Source organism: Tyto alba, unplaced genomic scaffold, assembly GCF_018691265.1.
Source record: "Tyto alba isolate M040663 unplaced genomic scaffold, T.alba_DEE_v4.0 Super-Scaffold_28, whole genome shotgun sequence".
Taxonomy (NCBI): domain Eukaryota; kingdom Metazoa; phylum Chordata; class Aves; order Strigiformes; family Tytonidae; genus Tyto; species Tyto alba.
In genome coordinates this window covers 17,154,326-17,174,388 of record NW_024881302.1, presented here as the reverse complement: position 1 = coordinate 17,174,388, position 20,063 = coordinate 17,154,326, and the positions used below count along the sequence as shown (strand labels likewise).

The window sequence follows — 20,063 nt, the reverse complement described above, 5'->3', positions numbered from 1 at the left end:
TCAGCTGCTGTCACTGTGCTGTGAACACCTGCAAGCTGCCAAAACAACTGTTGTGAGTGGTAGAAGGGAGTAGACTGGGAATCCTTTCATCTCCTGGCTCCCAGCACATGGCTCTTGGGGCTCACACCTCCACTGGGGCAGCCCGCAGGGTGGGGATCCGGCGTCCCTCCCGGGCAGGCGGAAGGGGAAGCACAGCCCACCTCCCTCCTGCTTTTCCTGTAGCTCCAGGGAAGCATTCCAACACACCTTGTTATGACTTTAGCTCTTGAGGTCTTGGCGGTGATAGGGAGCCAAGCCCGAGTGCTTTTAGACTCTTCCCTGCACAAGGTGACGTTCTCCTGCTCCATGAGTCTTGTGTCTTCACTGGTTGTGTCTGCACCTTTCATTATACCTGCCTATATTCACGTGCTTCATTTGCTTTACAGGATAGATACATAAGGAGGTTGAACTAATCTTGCATGGGCAGCCAGAAACCGGATATTTCTTAACTTTAACTAAGTTGATTTTACAATCTAAGTAGCATATTTCAGTGCACGGTTGGAGTGGTGATGATATTTATGGTATTTATTTATGGTCACTGCGGTGGCATCCAGGAATAGTCTTCTGGAGGAGCTTGTCAGTGCTGTGCTGACTGCTGTACAGGCAGAAATGAAGAAAATTCTGTCATGAGTGGGTTTCAGGATGAGGATAAATGATATGTGATAAATGATAAGACATGGAGGCGGGGAGATGAACATTCAGATATGCTAAGTTTGATATATGTTTGCATTTGAAAATGATCCTGACTAACTGCAGTTCATTTTCATTCTAACCATACTCAGTTGTCTAATTTTTTTGGAATTACTTCAGTACATATTGGTCTAGGTCAAACAAAATGTGAAAGAAGGAACTTTAGGTTCCGTGAAGATAGGATAATTTTGGGTTAAAAGGAATTTGTGTTCTCAAATGAATGAAAGCAGAATTGATAATACTGTGTACCTAAGCTGTGTTGCAAGCTGATGTCAATTTGGAAATGCAGTATTAATTAATACAAAGGCAAAAGAAAACCAGAAAGAACAGTTATATCCTAGTCAGTGAAGAAAACTTTGTTTAATTTGCAGGATAAATATTTTGTAGGATGCTGGGATGTACAAAAGGGCTGTTTCTACAGGTAGGAGAAAGGAGGAAGGTCTGACTGGGGAGGGATCAGCAAGGGCTGTGCAGAGTAAGTTGTCTCATGACCTGTGGAAAGTTAGCATGGTTTAAGTAGGTGTTGAAAAAGTTCTTTAAAAGAATCTTGACCTTAAGATGAGTGAATGAAATTTGGGTTTGTGGTTGGTCTTCACTGCATGTGTGAAAACGTACTTTGTTTTCTGCTCCTTGGAAACTTGGTACATAGGAACCAAAAAGACGACACCTAAAGAGGCGTGAGCTTACAGGAGGTGTGAATGAGTTCAGGGCAGGTCTTTGACATGATCAGGTAAAAGCTCAGTGTGTTGAGGGAAATGGTGTGTTGTTTCAACTTTTGCTCTGTGAAATCTCTTCTGTCTTTCTTAACCACTAATGTTCCCCATGTGTGTTTTGCTTTCTGTCATTCAGGCTCCAGGAGGACACAGTCCAAAGACTCAGAATGGACTTTTGAGTCCTCCACAGGAAGAAAAGCTCAGCAATAGTCAAACCTCGCTTTATGAGATGTTGCAAGAGAAAGGGAAATGGGGTGGAGTGAGTCTGGATCAATCAGCTCTCCTTCCTTTGAGGTTCAAAAACATCAGAGAAAAGACAGATGCTCACTTTGTGGACGTGATTAAAGAAGACAGGTAAGGAAAATCAAGCTGTACAGTGTAAAATGGTATAAAAGCAAGAAGGCAGTAATAGGAGCCCCGTATCTTTTATCTTTATTTATGTGCTTTTTGTCTAATGCCAGTAATTACTGCTAACATATAACGTCATATGTTTTCCAATCTTAGTCTGTATTCTTCTTAAACTACACTAGAAACTTGATGTCAGAAAGATTCTGCTCAGGAATATGTAAAGACAGGTTTTTCATAATTTCTGTGGTGAACAGTTGTTTTTCAGTCCAGTCTTTGAAAAGGAAAAATACTCTTTAAATGATTTGTCACGAAGTTGAAACCTTATCTTTAGATTCACAAGTCATCTTAATGCACATAGTATGTACCTTCATCTGCAATTAAAAGTGTAACACAAAATCTGAACCACAAAACTCACATTTTTGTGTAGCACAAGAACATCTGATAACATCGTGTGACTAACTAATACCTAGAAATCGTACTGGGCTTGGAAGCAGAATTACTAGGAGTGAATTCTCATGGACCTACTACCTACCTACAGCGTTTTGTAAAGTTAGCTTCCTTCTATTTCGAACAAAAACCCCTTACTTTGGTCAGAGGAAAGCATGTTCTTCAAAATTCAGTAGTGTGTGATTTTTGTAAACGCACAACCGTATCTCCCTTACTATGGAAGTGACTTGACTGGAGCAAATAAACAGATAACTTGAGTTTGTTGTTATATATAGCTATTCTTATTTTTGCTTCACTGCTTCCACTCAGATTAGGGGTGTTTTATCTAAATATCCTTGAAACTGTATGCTCCTATAGACTCCAGGCTGCTTGGAACAGGGACACTGTCATCTTAACTGAAAACATGACTAAAGCAGGGAGAAGTGAAGAGGAGGGACACCAGTCCCCCTCTAGTCTCTTCACTAGATTTTTTTTTTTCAGAATACCTTTCTCCTGTGGCCATCTTCAGTTAAAATTTAGGTTCCCCCCACACACACACACTTTTTTTCTTCGTCCTCTATGTATGATCTGTCATTAGTGGCTGAGAATAGGGGTTTAGCTGATACTTTCAAATAGTAGAAGACAGATGGATTGGGAAAGTCCAAATGTTGGCAGAAGTCAGCAAGAACAAATAGGATTTTTGTTTAAAATGTAACTAGCATGCTGCAAATTTTAAGTTATAGAAGTAGCTTAATTTGTGCCGTTGGCTTGCTGAAGATACCTAGCTCAGGCTCTTGTGTTCCTGCTGCTTTCCTCCTACACTTACAAAATGGATAACTCTTTCTGATTCAAAAAAAGAAAAAGTAGGACCATGATTTGACATCAGTCAAAGCCTAGCTTTTTTTTGGTCTCAATTAAATATCATCATTACCATATTAAGTGGGCCATTTCTTGTTGCCAAGGAAACTTCTCTGCTGAGTTCAGTTCATGTAAACATAACTTTCCAAAAATAATCTTCTGATTAATTAGGTCTATGCAAAATGGTTTAAGCCTACCGTTTTACATTAATACTTTTTAACATTTCTCAATGTGAAGTTACATGTAATAAGTCATTTAAAAACATTCTTGATCCCCTGCTGTAAAACTTAATATATTGTTGGTCTCAGAAAATTTAGTATCTGTGAGGATGTTTGATTGGGAGAATTGAGTTTTCTCAAGGAGGAGGGTGAAGTCCAAACTTCCTCTTGGTCATCTTATGTGAAATCCCATTCACATTAATAATACCAGAGTTTTGCTGCTTTGGTTTTATGTTACTGCAAACGCAGCAGCAGCAAATTGTGAGCTTCCTCTAGCACTGGACGTGATTTCCACTGTGGTGCACAATGCTGTGGTCTGATCTCTGATAGAAATTTATATTAACAGAAAGTACCTAACCCAGGCATGGTGATAAGGTGTGTAAATTAATCCTGCAGGCTTCCTGTACAGCTGGGAAGAGTTAAACGTATCCTGGGGAGGGACTTGGGAGCCTGTAGGGCTAGCCTGGAGGAGGTACTGGATATTGGTGATATTTTTAATTTCTCAGCCCCTTTCTAGAGGTTAGGTGTGTGGCTGAGAGTTTCATGAGTGGTCTCTTTGCATGCGGAGATTTCACCTTGGGGCTGATACCTCAGCACAGTTCCAGTTGTCTTTAAAAATAATAATAATAATAAAGCCAGTGTTAGTGTGGCATGTTTGTATTATTGCATTACACAAGGATCCTTTTCATAGAAGTTAACAGTTTGTATCTTCTTACAACTTGATCATATATATTTGGCAAGCAGTGTATAGTTTGAGCTTGGATTCTGGCTTTTCTACAACCACTGTAAAAGTACCATGCTTTGTTCATTGTAATCTGCATGTTACTGTATAGTTTAAAACAAGACTATAGTGTAAAAGTACAAAATGTTTAAAGTAGTTAATTTCATTGGGGATACCCTCAAAGGATTCTCGCTTTTTAGATTTTTGTTTCCAAGAAAAAATACATATTCCCTAGGTTATAAGCCTTTTGAAGTACGCATGCGCTAATCAGGACAGTACTTACAAATGATCTATTTAGGCTTACAGAGCAGAGTCCCAGGGAAATATGAAGCTCCCCCCAGAATCTGGGTTCTGTGCAGCCCTCCGTCCCCTCTCTGGGTCAGTTTTCTGTTCTAAATACTTTAAAAATGTGTTTGCTTTTTTCATCTCCCACTTCACAGTCTTGCTCAAGTCAGGAAAAACCGAAATCACTTGTGTTGGGGAGGCACAGCGCCTCCTGGGAAGCAGATGATTATGTACTTGACTGTTCAGTCAACTAAACAGGGATTTTCCTCTTTGAGGCAGACGGCTGTTGGGATGGAGCTGGGCTGGCGTGGTGTGGCTGGCTGACAGCAGAAACGCTGCCTTCGCCCCGGCGTCGTCGTGTTATACCTTCTGTTTGGTGCTGCACTGGCAAACTGGATTGTTCTTCCTACATCCTTAGACCATTGCAGCTCCAGCACGAGGTCATCATATTCTGTTGAGCTTCCCTGGAGGAAGAAAGTGAATTCAACAATACTTAAAAAAAAAAAAAAAAAAAAAAAAAAAAAAAAAGCAGCCTGCAAATTTTGTTATAAGGTGTTCTTAGAAATATCTAAGAGAGGCGAGGGAGGGAAGGTGAGGAAGAATGAAAGAGAGATAGAGAACTCAACTGAATGTGCCCTGTCATTCCATCAGAGTATCCTGATATTTTTAATATATTGGCCAAGGCCAGAATGTTTAAAGGTTATAAAGTATCTACCCATATTCATGGTTGAAGTCTTTTGTCTTCTTGAGCTTTGGTCTAGGGATGTGTGTTTGACTGGCCTTGCATCTCAAGAAAAAATGCTTCCCACATGCCATCTTGTACTGGGGAGCTTGTGCTTCCAAAAAACCTCTTTGGCAAGTGTTGTTAAAAAATAAACAGGAAAAAAACCCAGGAAAAAAAAACAAAACAAAACAAAACCTCTGAAAAAAATAATTCAGGCACAGACCAGCTCTGTAGATTCTTTCAGCTGCTTAATCTGCTTAGAATTTGATCTCATGTGCATCTCTGGTTTTTGCTTAGACTTAGCAACTTGAAAATAGCGCACTCTAATTGTTGCTCTGGTGCTACAATTTTCAGGGGGGGAACAGCACTTGGAAAGAAGTTGCCCCATTTCAGATTGTACAGCAATTTAAAAAACGGTTAGCTCACTGTAAATAACCAGTGGGATTGGTTGCTTGAAAATGAAAGGAGGCAAGAGTGTGTGTTTTGAAGTCTCAGGTGAGGACTGTGCAGAAGAGAGGGTGATAGCCCAGCAATAAATGGCATAAGCAGGCGTGACCTTACTCTGCGACCGTCGGGCACAAGGCACTCAGTGCTCTGTAAGCTGAGTGCTTTCAGCTCCGACACCTACTAGTGAAAGAAAAGGTTTGCAGATCAAGTGCCATCGATGTCATTAGAAAACTTCTTTCATAAACCTCTTACAACTAATGTAAAACTCAAAGTATGTTCTATTTTTGCTCCAGAGGGTGGGGAATAGGAACAGCTTTTTAATGATTCATGCCTCTTTTATGTTTGGGTTTTTTTCTGCACCTGATGCTGGAAGATAGGGTGAAGGAGTGCATAAACTCCCTCTGGTAGATGCTGCCTCCTGGTTTGCTAGTCCTAGTGAGCTAGTTTCATTATCTGTCAGTGCCTTTGTTGATGATTCTGGTGATTTCAAGTCTCCTGCTTCAGAAGTAAATGTAAGCTCTCCATTTCCTCAGGTTCTGTTTCTTTGCAGCCCAGATTGTTAAGGGAATGTTCCCAGCTGAGTTATTTTAGTGTCTTTGAAATAACAAGAAAGTACTGTGTTCTAAAATGGACATCATTTTTTTTCTTCTAACCATTTGTCACCTTTGTCATCCTTGGCTTGATTTGAAGGATAGATTTCTACCTCAGACACAAATATCCCGCAGCTACACGTCTCCCAAGGTTGTGCTTCTGTAGCAGCAATTAACCTTTACTATTTGCTGGCTTGTATTACAGTTATCTATAATAATCTGTGGTTATAGCTGTTAAGTTTCTGGAAGGACTTGTTTGTCTCTTCCTGAAAATATTACAGTTGCTCTGTCATTTTTTCATAAAATACTTCCTTTGACCGAACGACTGATGTGGGTAAGGGGGTACCTTGTTGACTGAGAGTGAACAAAAGCTGCAGGAAGTTCAAAGCTGAGCACTAGCATCCCTAGAAACAGAAGCCACAGAACAGGGGGCTCTGAAGGAGTTATAGCTGAATAAACTGATGTTGATACCCTCTTTTCTCTTTAGCCTCATGAAAGACTACTTCTTTAAACCACCTATTAACAAGCTGAGCCTGAACTTCTTGGATCAGGATTTGGAGATGGCCTACAGGACAAGCTATCAGGAAGAGGTGTGTTTCTCCTGGCGTTGTTTTCCTTCTGTAATCTGCTAAGCAACTGTCTTGTCATTAACACATTCTTTGCAGTTGATGACCAGGGTCGTGAAACGTCAAATGTGATTTACTACTTGGTATTGCTGCCTCTGAAAACAGTCTCCTGTCACTTAACTTGTCTTTTGCTGTGCCCTGAGTCTAGTCTAATGTTTAGGCTGGAAATACATTTTCACAATCCACTAAGATACATGAATTACTTCTCACCTGCCTTTGCTCCATTTTCAGGTTAATGTTTTAAGGCGCTAGGCAGGCCAGAGAACCATGCTAAGATGAAAGTAAAGGACCAAATGCTACTTGCCTTCTCATCAAATATCCTATACTTTGAGAATGATAACTTTGAATTTGATTCTTGGTCATGTCACAGCCTCACAGTTATCCCTGTGCAACCCAAATCTGCTCTGAACTCAAATGTCCTAAGTTCTGTAAGCGTGCTGCATTCAGAAACAGGCGGTTCAAAACACTGCATAATGGTAAAGAACAGTGAATAAATTGTAAGGAACAGTGAATAAATCATAAGGAACTTGGTGCCTTCTTCAGGATTTTGCACTGAGTGTAAAAAGTCCTTAATCTCCTTGGGGGCCAAGAGTATTTGCAGGCTTTTCATGTCCGTAGATATTCCTGCCTGGTTGTTTTAAGCAAGATGTTTTAAGTTTCCATATAGCAACATTAGACGTGAGTACTAACCAGGGCTGCATTTCCATGAGTAGCTGAAAGGTTGCTGCCAAAAGAGGGCAATTGCACTCTCCCCTCCTTGTTCCTCCTACTCCTCCCTGCGCCTCCTGAGGGCTCTGGTGCTTATCAGACTTCCCTGCTGTGAGCCAGTTCATTTTACTAACCTAGCATAAAGTATTCATGTTTTGTTTTGCTGTTTGGGGCTTTTTCTTTTTCCATCTGGGTCTGTGTTTTGCTGTATTGAACCAGCAGCTCACAGAGAGGTTGGCAAGTGCCAGAGCTAGTGCAAGATAAGTGTCCGGCAGCAGGAAGGGGAATGGGCCCTTCCCTTCCAGTCCCGTTGAGCTATTAGTTTGGGTCATCCATCTGGCAGAATGGCACTGTGACAAATGTAGGTGTTGATTGCTTTTCTTCCCGGTATGTCCTACATCTGAGGGCAGGTAGGGTTTCTGCTTCTGCTGCTTGTTGCTTTCTGTTGATGGGCTGCTTTCTGTTCTGGGCAGCATTGTCATCTTGTCCTTAGCAATAGCCCCTATTTCCTTGTTTTCCAATGTTTACAAATGAGACCTAACTTACTCTTTTTTTTTTTTTTTTTCCTCTAACAATGGGAAGCATAGTTGTGTTGCGGTTCAGTTTGTTCACTTTGTTCAGGAACTCCATACTCATCCTGCAGCACTGTATTCCAGTGGTATCTCTCTGAATAAAGCTCATGTAGCAACAACAAGGAGAAACTTCCCGTGGGATACAGCCTGCAAAATTTGCACAAACTATTCAGAAAATAGTAAATCAAGTGCTTTCCAATGGAAAGATTGGAAAGAAAAGCGGAGCAGTGATAGACAAGCATATACCAATTGACCTGTTAATGTGGGTATGTAGGAAATTCATAGAAGGAGCAGGAATGTGGTCTGTGCATTTTGTTAGTGACAATCTGTTAATTTTAAAATGACTATGTAAACCTCCCTGGAAATGGGAATCTTCACTCTCTAATAGTAACTCTGCAGCATTGGGGAGAAACCTGTTAAAGCGTTAATGTTAGCATAGTACTGGTCCAGCACAACAAAAACAAAAACATTGTTAGCTTGGGAGACTGAAATGATTTGTCAGCACTGCTGGTTATTTAATTGCCTTGCAGTAAATTGTTGCTGAAAGTAACTTCCAACACCACTGAATTTACCTCTAATTACACAGCGTCAACTGCATGCTTGATTTGTGATCATTCTCTGTCAGCAGCTTCACTTCCCAAGAGCTTGCTCAGCCTGTCCTTGTTTGGAAATTAAGGCACTATTTAACAGTATTAGGGCATCTTTGATGCTGTCACTTTAAGATACAGTGCTGCTCTCCTTAATTCAATTTATGTGACTCTCTGTGTGGAGTAACAAGATTCTGCTACAGTTCAGATTAGAAGGTAATTTTGGCACTGAAATGATGCTAGCTGAATTTATTAGGTTGCAGAGGTACAAATGAGGAACAAGTTCATTCCCCAATATTGCTGAGCGCAGATAGTGCTCTGAGGAGCAAAAGAAATTTCCAAATGGAATGAGAGTACTCAAACTGGGCTACTTCATGGTGATATTGAAAACATACTTTTTAGTTTTTGTTGGAACTTGCTTTCTGTCATCCCTTGGGCAGATATGAGCACTTGTAAGACTGGGCTCATCTGAGTAAGCCAGGATGTGGAGCTCATGATCTAGTTTTCAGCCGGACTGGCCAAAGGAGCACACAGCACAGCTGCACAGGCACTGGGGCCAGGACAAGATGGGATGGGAATGTCTGGTAAGGGGTTATGGAAGAACAGAACTTGGTGTCCTGAGCTCTGATCGATTCAGATTACACAGCATCCCGATTGCTGCTTTCAGTCTGGGCTGGGAGGGAGATGTGAACTCCGCCACAGGCAAGTAACTGTTTCAGTAGAGTGGTGTTTGGAGGTTTTCTTAAAGAGCCATTGGAGCTAAAAGGTTTATTATAAGAGCTGTTATTATTTTAAATTAAAGTCCTTGAAGAAAATATCTTATAGCTTTACCTGCTAGTAATTATGGTGCTTATGTTTCTTTGCATAGAATAGGCAATTTCCGTATGGTTTACTTCTGTATCATCATATTCTGTAAAAATCACCCCAGACCCAGGGGCTGTGCTGCCAGTGTCTTTTTTTCAACACACACTTATTCTCAGGGAACTGTGATAGTCATTGAACTACCGCTTCTGTTTCTTGTTTCAAAACAGTACTTATATTGGATTAATGAAGTGGCAAAAAGCTCTGTATCCCTTTATTTGAATTTGTGAGCTGCTGTTTATGGTACAGTTGAAATCAGCAAAACAACGTTTATTCATTTTCATCCCTTCCTTCAATCCCTGTATTCCACACAGGTTATAAGGAATGCTCCAGTGAAGACATTTGCCAGTGCTACCTTCAGCTCGCTCCTGGACGTGTTCCTCTCCACCACAGTCTTCCTCATACTCTCTATCACATGTTTCCTGAAACACGGGATGGTTGCGTCCCCTCCACCACCTGCAGCAGTCGTGGTGTTCATCATCGCCGTCCTGCTAGAGGTGCTGTCCCTTGTCATCTCAATTAGGTAAATAAAGCGTAAGAAAGTCTTGAAATAGCGGTGACAACTAAAACGGTGGCTGGCTCGGGAACATTTTGTTTGACAGCATCCCAGAAACTCACTTGGACCGTCTGTAATATTTGGAGAAGAGTCTTAGTGAAGCCAAGAAGGCTTGTGGCAGATCTCATGCAAAGAGAGGTCTGGCTACAGAAATTGGAGGAGAGAAAGGTGACTGTGGTAGAGGCCGCTTAAGAAAACAGAATCTTCACAGCATGCCTGCCCCTGCTTTACTGTTCCTTAGGATGCCACATGCAACCAGGTATCTTCCCCCCCCTCTCAGGGCCATCAGAGTGAGGGAATTCAAACAGAAAACTTTTATCTGTCCTTCAAAAAAACCCCCCTGCCTCTAAATTCCTAGATAAAAGTACACCATTCTGGTGTTAAAACTGAAATCATGTATCAGAAATGCAAAGAGCAGTCCTTTTCTTAAAAAAAATTTAAAATTAAAAAATTGCAGAAGTCACATTGCCTCTGTCCAGAATCAGTTTTCTTAATGATCTCAATTTCAAGTCTCATGGGTTTAATATTCAAATCGCTCGTGCTTTCTCTGTTTGATACATAATTAGAGCTCGGCATTTCCCGCGAGTCCTGGGCTGTGTGACAGTCAGCTGCTGCTTGAGAAGGGAAGGGGCACGAGTCTGTCCCCGCAGGAGGAGCGGCTCTGCAGGGCTCTGCTCGGCAGTGCCAGCCCCACGCTGCCCCTTCGTCACCGACGCCCCAGTCCCTCACTTCATAAACGAGTCCCTGCAAGCCCTGCACCTCAGCCCCTCCTGAGCCCCGGGACGTGGGGCTTGGCTGCAGGTGCAGGTAGCTGATACTTAACAGCGACTCCTCGTTCCTGGCGGGTACCCAGTCACCCGGAGGATGCGCGTTCTGGATTTCGAGGAGGCTTGCGGGCCTTACCCTGGCACGTGGAACTGGTCGGCGGGCAGTTAGTGCGCGGTTCCTCCGTAACGTGGGGTTTCCCCCAGGCACGCTGGAGTTACTAACACGTTCAGGTGTAGCAGAAGGCTGCAGTTGTCCATGCGTTCAGTAAAGCTCACGCTCTCCCGGGCGTGCTGTCTGATCTATACAGATACCACTTGTAACCTGTTATTAACACAGATGGTAGACTCAATAGTAAGTTGTTTGTCTGTACTTGTGAGGGCAGGTGTATTCTGCCCTCCTCACCCCCCCGTTTTCACTGCTCTTCTTCTGACACAAGCGCGTGCTGTAAGGGCGGCGTTTGGAAACGTGTGTCCTCACTTGTAGTTCCGCAAATCTGTCAGGTATGTGTAAGTCAAAATGCTTTTGTCATTACAAGTTAGAAGCTATTCTGCAGCTGTTTCAAAAGAAACAACAGATTGCAGCTTTCACTCTTTGACTTCTCAGGGTCAAGGTAAAAAATACTAAATTAGTACTGTAGTCTCTGAAGTACTCAGAGTGCTTATAAATGTATGCAAGTGTATTTACATGAAAGCTGGTGTTTAGGAGAGTAGAGAGAGGTTACTTACGAACGGTGGAGATGTTTTTAAGGATAGTCATCCTTAACAGGTGTATTTGATTGTTGAAAATTGAATAGTATTGTGCTTCTGGAGTTTTTAGAAAAATCTATAAATTCAGAAAGTGGTAAGACCTGTACTGGGAGGTGGTTGAACTGGTAGGACTGTCATTCTAGTGCATCCTAAACTGGATGAACTGATGCTGTGTCCTCTCCCTTGCACCAGAAATGCATTTTTGCCTTTGCAGAACAGTTTTTGTACTCTGTCGTGGGGAGGGGGGAAGAGTTTTAGTCAGTTTAATGTGCCTGGGCAGCTCTTTCATCACACCAGGCAGGAGAGCAGGAAGGCAGCAGTGAGCCAGTAGTCTGGGATTGGTGGCCATGGCATTGTATCCTTGAATTTATTCAGCTCTGAACAACTCAGCCACCGCTTTGCAGAAGAGCTAGTTTCTGCTAGCCACATCCATTCAGAGAAAATTTGTGTTCATTCACCTTGCAGGTGAATTTTCACTCCATGTTAGTATTTTTCAATGCATTAGTGTTCCTACTTGTTTTTCCAGTGCTACATTGTATTTGCCTTATTTTGTACATTTATAACAATTATTGCTATAATCTTAGAAATTTTATATGTGGACACATAAAGCTTTATTTCAGTCCTGTTCTATAATTGGTGGTTTCTGGGCTTCTGAAGGAGAAGGAGAATTGTTGTTTTCAATATGTTACCTTTATAGTCAAGAATTTGCAAAGCGGTTTTGCCTTTCTGAGCTGTGTACGGCTGCACAGAGGTTGAGCTTCATTGCAGCACTACGTTGTTGAGAGCCACGCTCTCTGGTAGGGAGCCTGGGCTGTTACCGAGGTGAGTTTAAGTGGCTTTAGAAAGTTTTCTTAACGCTATTTGGTTTTACCACTGACATTTCTGATATTTTCATGAGACTGTGTTGGCTTAAATCCTGAATTTTACTTTTGAAGCTGGCTCGGATGCCTCATTTAAAGTCAGTGAGATTTAAAAAGCAAGTGTTTCAGGATAACTCCTAAGTCTTAAAAGTATATATTTTGAAATAGTAATCACATCTTTTGTGCTTAATTCTGACTTGAAAAACAGGTTGAGAAACATCTCACGCTGTGGTGAACACGTGTAGCCAGCCATCAAAACTCACGTAGTCCCACCTGGTGTCGTGACACGAGATTTTCAATAAACACTGCATTGACAGCACGCGGAACTGTCTTTATCCTGCCAGGCCTCGCACGAGGTTAGGGTGTGCGAGGAATCCTGCAATTCCTGCACAGCTGCTACGGGTGTAGATGATCAGGGCTCGCAAGCAGTTGCTGCGTTCATTGGAGTCAAGCTGACCATTAATCCCAAGACATCACAAATTCTCCTGGCTACTTTGAGGAACGGGAATCGCCGGATGGGATAAGCAACTGCTGCCCTTCCCATTGGACTGGCAGTTGAGGAGTGGGGATGTGGGAATAGAGTCACCAGATATCCCTTGCTACGGGAGCCCCTGTCATGCACATGAGAGATGTGTTGCTCCTTTCTTTTGGTGGGAGGGTAGTGTCTGCAATTACTCTGTATTTACCCCACAGTTATAAGCAATTCTTTCTCAGGAACTTGCTACCATGGGCTCGCGTTCACAGTCTTTCCTCCACTACTGAGACGTAATTTGTATGTGCCTTAACTCTGATCATTACATCTAAGGTAACACTTCAGAAAATCCTCTATAGTACAGAACAGGATCATCTCCGATCTGAGTAGATCTTACCCAGGGTACCTTCTTGAAAATAGCCTCATACTATACACCAAAAAAGAGCAGTCTTTGTAGATGAAAAATCTCAGAAGCTTTCTGATAGTTTTCAGTTTTAAATGTAATGGCAGTGGCATGCTGGGGAGGGGGCTGGGGGTGTGACTTTTGTAGGAAAAAGGTATCTGTTTTGGCTTGGAGGGGCTTTTTTGTTTTAAATGTATAAAATTTGCTTTTGGGCCACTTTGGTCTCCACAACCTGAGGCACACACTCCTGTACAGTTCCCTTGAGCAGAAAGAAGAAAATCATCCTTTCCCTCTTCAAAGTGAGGACTGCTCACTCTGACCACTCGTTGTGCACAGAAACGGTGCAGAACTTCCTGTGCAGAAATGTCATCCCAAATGACAATCACAGAATACCACCGAGATATCTTAAGGCAGGAGATTGGACTACAATGCTGGGCACAATCCCAGAATTTCAGGAAAAGGGATTATTTTAGGACCAGAAAATTCTTGCCTAAGTTTCTCATTGTATTTTCATTATCGTGATGCGAAACACCCTGCCTTTAAATCAGTCTGACTCTAATTGAATCCAGGACTTGGCCTGGGAAGTACTCGCTACAGCTCTTGCAGCTGCAACCTTCAGTCCAGCGGCAGGAGCGGGAGAGGAGAGCACTCTCACTGCCTGTGCAGTGAGAAACGAGTTAAAACCTTGAAGTTCTAGAAGAGCAGAAGTCCTCGTGGAGCTAAGCTTACAAGGGAGAAGGATGTTTTGATTCCTCTGAAGTGTCTGATAATAAATTCTTGGAGTACCTATAGATGAGGATCCCACTGCTATCACAAGTGCCACTCTAAAATTAATTGTATAAAGCTGCACACAAAAAATGGTGCTTCATCTGTAAGCATGTGGAAGATGTCATCTCCTGTTCTGTAAATGCATTGCAAAGAAAGTCCGTCTTCCCACTTGAAGTGTGACAACTTTGACTTTCATGAGCACAGCTGAAGTCTAAGAGGTCCTAAAGTTCTGCGATTTTATAAAAATATCTTGGGAAATGTTACTGAGCGTATGACAGTGTGTGAGATTTCAGTTGGGATTCTCAGGAGTGCTTCTGCAGGAATATAGGTAGAAGATACCTGCCCACTATTTTAGCTGTAAATACAGGATTTTTATTAGCTAGATACTTTTTCCATCTAGTTCTTGCTCTCAAGTAAAATTTGTTATAAATATGTCTGGTTTTAAGAAAATCTTTCTTTTGATAGCATCCTTCAGTGAAGACTTTTGGGTGAAGAGATGAGGCCATAATAGATATTTCAACCCATTTCAAAAGAGTGGATGGTGGGAGCACTTGATAGGTTGATTCATGATTTTAGAAAGACCTTTCTAGAGAGCAAAAAAAAAAAATCTTCTGGATGAAGAAAGCAAGTACAATCAAAACAGTAGAATGGGGAACTGCTGTTGTCAGACTGAGCATAAACTGCCTTTTGCCTGGTACTTCACCTGCCTATGGTCTGTCCACAGCAGAGATCCTGTGGCCAACCAGTTGGATCTACTTAAATTCCTGATGACCAGAACAGAAACTGTTTTCTGCACCCAGGAACAAAAATAGTTTTCTGCAACTAGAGCTTAATGAACTGGTTCTGTTAACATCGTGCCTGATACAGAGTATTGATGCAGGGGAAAACAATGTATTCTGTTTGCCTTTATTTATTTCTAACATCTGTGACTTTGGTATTTAATATCCCACCGAATTGCTGCTATGCCAGAAGCTTTTGATTTGAACTATGGGAATTGATTTTAAACTGCCAGTAAATACAGAAATGATGGTAGCATTCTCCATTACCCATTAATCATTTATGTCAAAGTTACTAATTTGAACTCCAGCTCGTGTAAACATCTCAGATATTTTAGCATTTAAGCCCTGTTGAGCTACCCACTGACACTGCATTATTTACTGATACTGCCCTGTAGCCATTAAATCTGTCTGCAGCTCTCATTGCTGTCTGGATTTAATGCACTTGGTACTTCCTGCGATGGGAGGGTTGTGCTGTATTCGCAGGCTTTCACCGCTTTGTGAAGGTTGAGATTTCAATCCTTTTAATTCCAGAGTGCAGAGCATTGCGATAAATACCGGACTGGAAAAAAAAAAAAAAAAAGAAATCAATGCAAGAAGGTAAACATTATCATGAGAAATGTGGCGTTGTCCTGGAATTTGCTCTAGCTTTTTTGAAACACACAGCTGCCTAAATAAAGAAGTGTCCTCATTGCAGGATTAACTGATCGGGTTCGCTGATGGATTTGTTGCTATAGTTCCCACAAGAATTTGTCCTGGCATGGAGGCTTGGCGCAAAAGAAAAAAAAAAAAAAAAAAAAATTAAAAAAAGCTTTCTGCACCATGGAGTCGCTGTTGTGTGGGTTGGGGTGAGAGACATGAGCTGCACTGGGTATCTGCCGCAGTTTGCGTGCCGCCGAGCTGGTGTCTGTGCCAGCCGGCGGGGCAGCGTGACACACACGGAGGATGGCACGGAGGATGGCACGGAGGATGGCACGGAGCGTGGGCAGCGGTGCCGCCGAGCCGCCTTCGAGACCGGCTTCTCCCGGCGGCAGCGCGGGGATGGAGGCTGGCCCGGGGGCTGCGCCGACCTGCAGCCCCTCTCGGCTTCCTTTCTCGCGGTTCAGCCTTGTAAATGTTCATCCTAGTTCGTAGGCTTTGGGAGAATTGAACTTGGTTTTTAGAGGCGTGGACTTGGGCGGCATTCTCAGAAGTACTCGGTACTGGGCGTACTTGGCTGCCGGTGAAGGCAGGGATAGTTCTGTCACTGATGCTAGAGGCAACTGAGGTAGGACAGTATATAACGCTTCAGAAAACCCAATTCTGACTCTGCAGAGCTTTTTTTTTAAAAAAGGAATTACTCTTCTTTCTATGCAATTTTTTCGTTTCTGTGCTTTGTTGGAAATGCTTTTTTATGATGGAACATAGCTGTAATTTTTTGGTGTAAATGGAAGTCCGTTAAACGAGGAAGTAACAAATCTGTGAGCACCCTCTCGTGGGCTCCTGATGTATTACAGCATCTTCCATCCCATTACACCAAATTTATCTTTTTCTATGCATTCAAGTAAGATTTTAATACAGTAAATTAGAAAAGAACTCTTGATGCTTCCAAAAAAAATGCGTGAGGTCACAAAGTCCACAGAAGTCTAGACTAGAGAATTAAAATGCCATTCATAAACAATACGAGTCAAAGTTCACCTACAGAGCTTTAAATTTATCCTGCTTTGTATAAGGCTTTTATCCAGCCTAACACCTTTTATTTTAGACAACAGTGTTAAAAAAAACAGTGGATAGCTTTTCTTTTTTAAAGTAACATGGATTAATTTCTGTAACTTTGTGAATTACATATTTGGTGTATGTTGTATTTCAACCTTTTTTTAGCTGTGAGGACCTCTGTTCAAAAAAAGTGATAATTATTTACAGTTTGGGCTCTACTGTAGTCCACTGTCAGGACAGCAGTTACCTGCCTAGGCTGATTCTGATCATCACATACATACACATGCATGGATTAATTTGAATGAAGCGAACTGTACTATGTTACCTTTTCCTGTCTTCATAAGAATAATTAGCAACTTGAACAGCAGTTGCAATTTTTCTAGAGTGACTAATGCTTTTGAGCTTTAAGAAGGAAGTTATCCTGAGGATTTGTTTCTGTAGATAAAGAATAGTTTCCTCTGCAAGGTCCTCGAGCATTAAGCATTCTTTCACCTTTCCTTATTCATTTTAACAATTAGAAATGCTCTCGTTTAAGAAGTAAGCTGCTCTGCAGAGCCCTTCCAGCTGGCTCCTTCAGCACTTGACAGGTTTGGGCCGTCGTTTGCTCGGCAGCTTGAGGCAAGAGCCGTTCCTTCCCGCCCGCCTCGCGCGGAGCCGCCGGGGCTGCCGGGGCTGATGCCACCCGGCGAGCGGAGGAGCGTGCGCCAGCTGGCCGCCGAGGTGCTCCTCCTCACAACTGCTTCTCGGGCTCTGCTGCCTGCCGAGGGTGCCAGCTCTCCCCACACTCTTCTTCCCCCTTCCCCTAATGAGGGGGAGCGGAGGCCGGTTGCAGACGGGCGCTTCTGTCGGGGTGGTTGTCACTGGGAGAGCTGGCTGCGGTTGCAGTGTGGGGTTGAGACGGCGCGGATTTGCACGGCCGCTGGGTAGCTGATCGCTTCGCAGGGTGCGCAGCCCTGCTTTTCAAACACTTCTGGCATTACTTTCAGTGATTTTTTTCAACTTGTAAAAGCTTCCCTTCTCCCCACCTCCTCTAAGGCTACGTATTTATGAATGGAGAGAAGTCTTCCCTACGCATACCTTCCACAGAAGGGAGATTTGGATTTCGGTTTGTTTTCTCAAAGCGCCCCATCCCACTTGCTCTCCCTCCCTTTGCTGACACCCCTTGCCAGAGCAACCAACCAGCCGTCTTTCAGCAAAGGTGGATTAGTTCCTGAGATTACCAACAGGTGCCGTGGCACGTGATGTACTGTAACTGCTCATACAGTCTTAAGTGAAGGATTTGAAGTTATACTGTTCCAGGTAAATCAGAGGTATGAAGCGATGCACTGAAATTAATGCCTCGGTCTGTGATGTTGTTTGTTCCAGGATGGCGTTCTTTCTGGAGGAGGTGATGACTTGCACCAAGCGTCTCCTGGAGGTGATATCTGGCTGGCTGCCTCGACATTTTTTTGGTGCAATCCTGGTTTCTCTCCCAGCTCTTGCAGTTTTTTCACACTTCACCTCTGATTTTGAAACAAATATACATGTAAGTTGTCGAACTCTGTTTCATAATCTGACATTTTGGCTTAACAAAGCTTGTTGCTTGCCTGCCATTTTCCTTCACCTCCCTTGTGCTTTACATCAGTTTGATACAGATCCCTTAGAGGGATAGGGCTTTTGTGTATGATGAAATGCCTAGTTTGTTATGTAAATACAGTCACTTGCTTATTTGAAAACTCTCATACAGAAGAGGAGGGGGGTACCTATAAATGCCTGCCTACATACATGCATTTTTTTTTTTTCTTAGACCAAACACTTCTGCAGGTGTTTGTTCTAGATAATGCAAGTAGTGTATCTCAGGCTTTTCATTGCATTCATTCTGGTTTTGTTTTAGAGTTTGTCGCTGGAGATGCTGTGTGTACTTCAAAACTTTGCATGCACATTAGTGAATCTCAACAGCAAGAAGAGTATTAGCGGTGGATGTTTTTTCTTTGCAGAGTTGGATAGAGGAAGTCAAAGGAGAGAGCTCTCAGTCCACAGAAATGATTACTGTGCAGGGGCTGCGGGAGCGGTTAAAGGAATGCAATAGCTGTCTGCTCAGAAGGCTTGGAAAGAAATTGGCATGTTTAGCCCGGGCACAGAAAGGTCCACAGGGGATTTGGTGTCTCCTTTAATGAAAACATTCAGAAGGGGGGAACAAGGGGTTAAATATTGAGGAGGGAAAAGAATAGTTTAATTGAAAAGCTAACTGTAGCATAGAAACAATGCTTAAAAACTGTGAATAAAATTGACTGAAATCAGGGATGAAAGTTTGTTCCTCGGTGAGTTTCTCTTAGGTAGTACACTGTATGATCCTGCCTTACCAGAATTTTCAGGGAATTCTGTTTCGCAAATCTCTTGCTATTTCAGGGCCCTGGGTGTAGGTAACGACCAGATCCTCTTCAGTCTTCCTATCACAGTTTATTACTGGGTGTTGGGAAGTGTTTGTTCCGTAGGAACGTATGGACCAGACATTTTTAGGTCCTTCCTGATTTAAACTCATATTCCATGGTTATCACAGACACAGAAGAGTGTGTTTGATACTCTTCCTCATCCCATGTTTAAAACCATTCTGCAGCTTTTTCCTTTTGTGAATGTTAGTTAACTATTTTTAAGCTGTTAATTTTTTTTTTTTTTTCCAGCTTAATGATGGTGGTCTTCTCTCATGACTACTAGTAAACTAATTGTAGGAATGTTTTTTCCTCATGCTGAAGGGAGCTGAAAACCTCAAAATCTCTCAAATCTGTCCATTGATTTTTTTTTTTTATATCACCCCATTCATCACCATCCTTGATCGTCTCTCTAAACGTTTAAAACTAATGTTGGAAGAATCATTTTATAAGGGTATTCTCGATACCTGTTCAGATCAGGTTGTTATTCTAAATGCTTGAGGCAGCAGCAGTAAGACGGTGGTGTTCATCACCAAACTGAGAATGAACTTTGCTTTCTTTCCTCTTGCAGGTCCTCCAGAGTCGTGGGGTTGTTGGCTCACTCTCCAAGAGATGTCCCAACTCGTCTTGTGCTCACTGTTTCAACAATCATGAAGCTCTAGGAAATGGAGTTAATCTATAGAGGGTCAGGTAAGTGTCATATTTTACTATGACATGGTTTTGCAAAGTTTTTTTTTACTCATAGCATTTTATACCCTCCCTGGATATAAAATAATAAAAATCAAAATTAACAAAAACAACAATGAAAAAAAAAAAACTTTCCAAAGCCATGCATACATAGTAAAACACAGCACTTACTGACCCTCTATAGGCTGGCTTCATGCTGGGGCATCACTTGGAGTGAGAACCAGTGCTCTGCCACTTTAGGAGACCTGAAATGGGGGAAAAAAGTAAGTTTAAATTGTGTTTTTTAATGGACACTTGTGAAATTCCTTTTATCCATTTTTGAGTCGTTTAAAAAAAACAACTGTGCTTGTGGTTTAAAAATGGTAAATTATGTAAGATTTTTTTCCCATACACTGTGTCTACTTCTGAATCACATGCTTATTTGTTATGCTACAGTATTTCTAATCTGCAGTCTCTGCACTTCAGCTGCAAAGGAAATTTAAAATGAGAGAGAATGATCATTTGATACTGT

At 42.2% G+C, this 20,063-nt stretch overlaps 1 protein-coding gene across 2 annotated transcripts in view; it reads left to right on the top strand.

Annotated features, from left to right (window-relative positions):
• The window catches only part of ADCY9 (adenylate cyclase 9), a 96,607-nt gene that overhangs the window by 56,801 nt on the left and 19,743 nt on the right, over positions 1-20,063 (top strand). For both annotated transcript variants that reach the window (XM_032998300.2, XM_032998299.2), the window contains 4 exons: positions 1,579-1,796; positions 6,547-6,649; positions 9,728-9,936; positions 17,823-17,982. In XM_032998300.2, the coding sequence (XP_032854191.2) occupies positions 1,579-1,796; positions 6,547-6,649; positions 9,728-9,936; positions 17,823-17,982 (690 nt within the window). The remainder of the gene's footprint in view (positions 1-1,578; positions 1,797-6,546; positions 6,650-9,727; positions 9,937-17,822; positions 17,983-20,063) is intronic.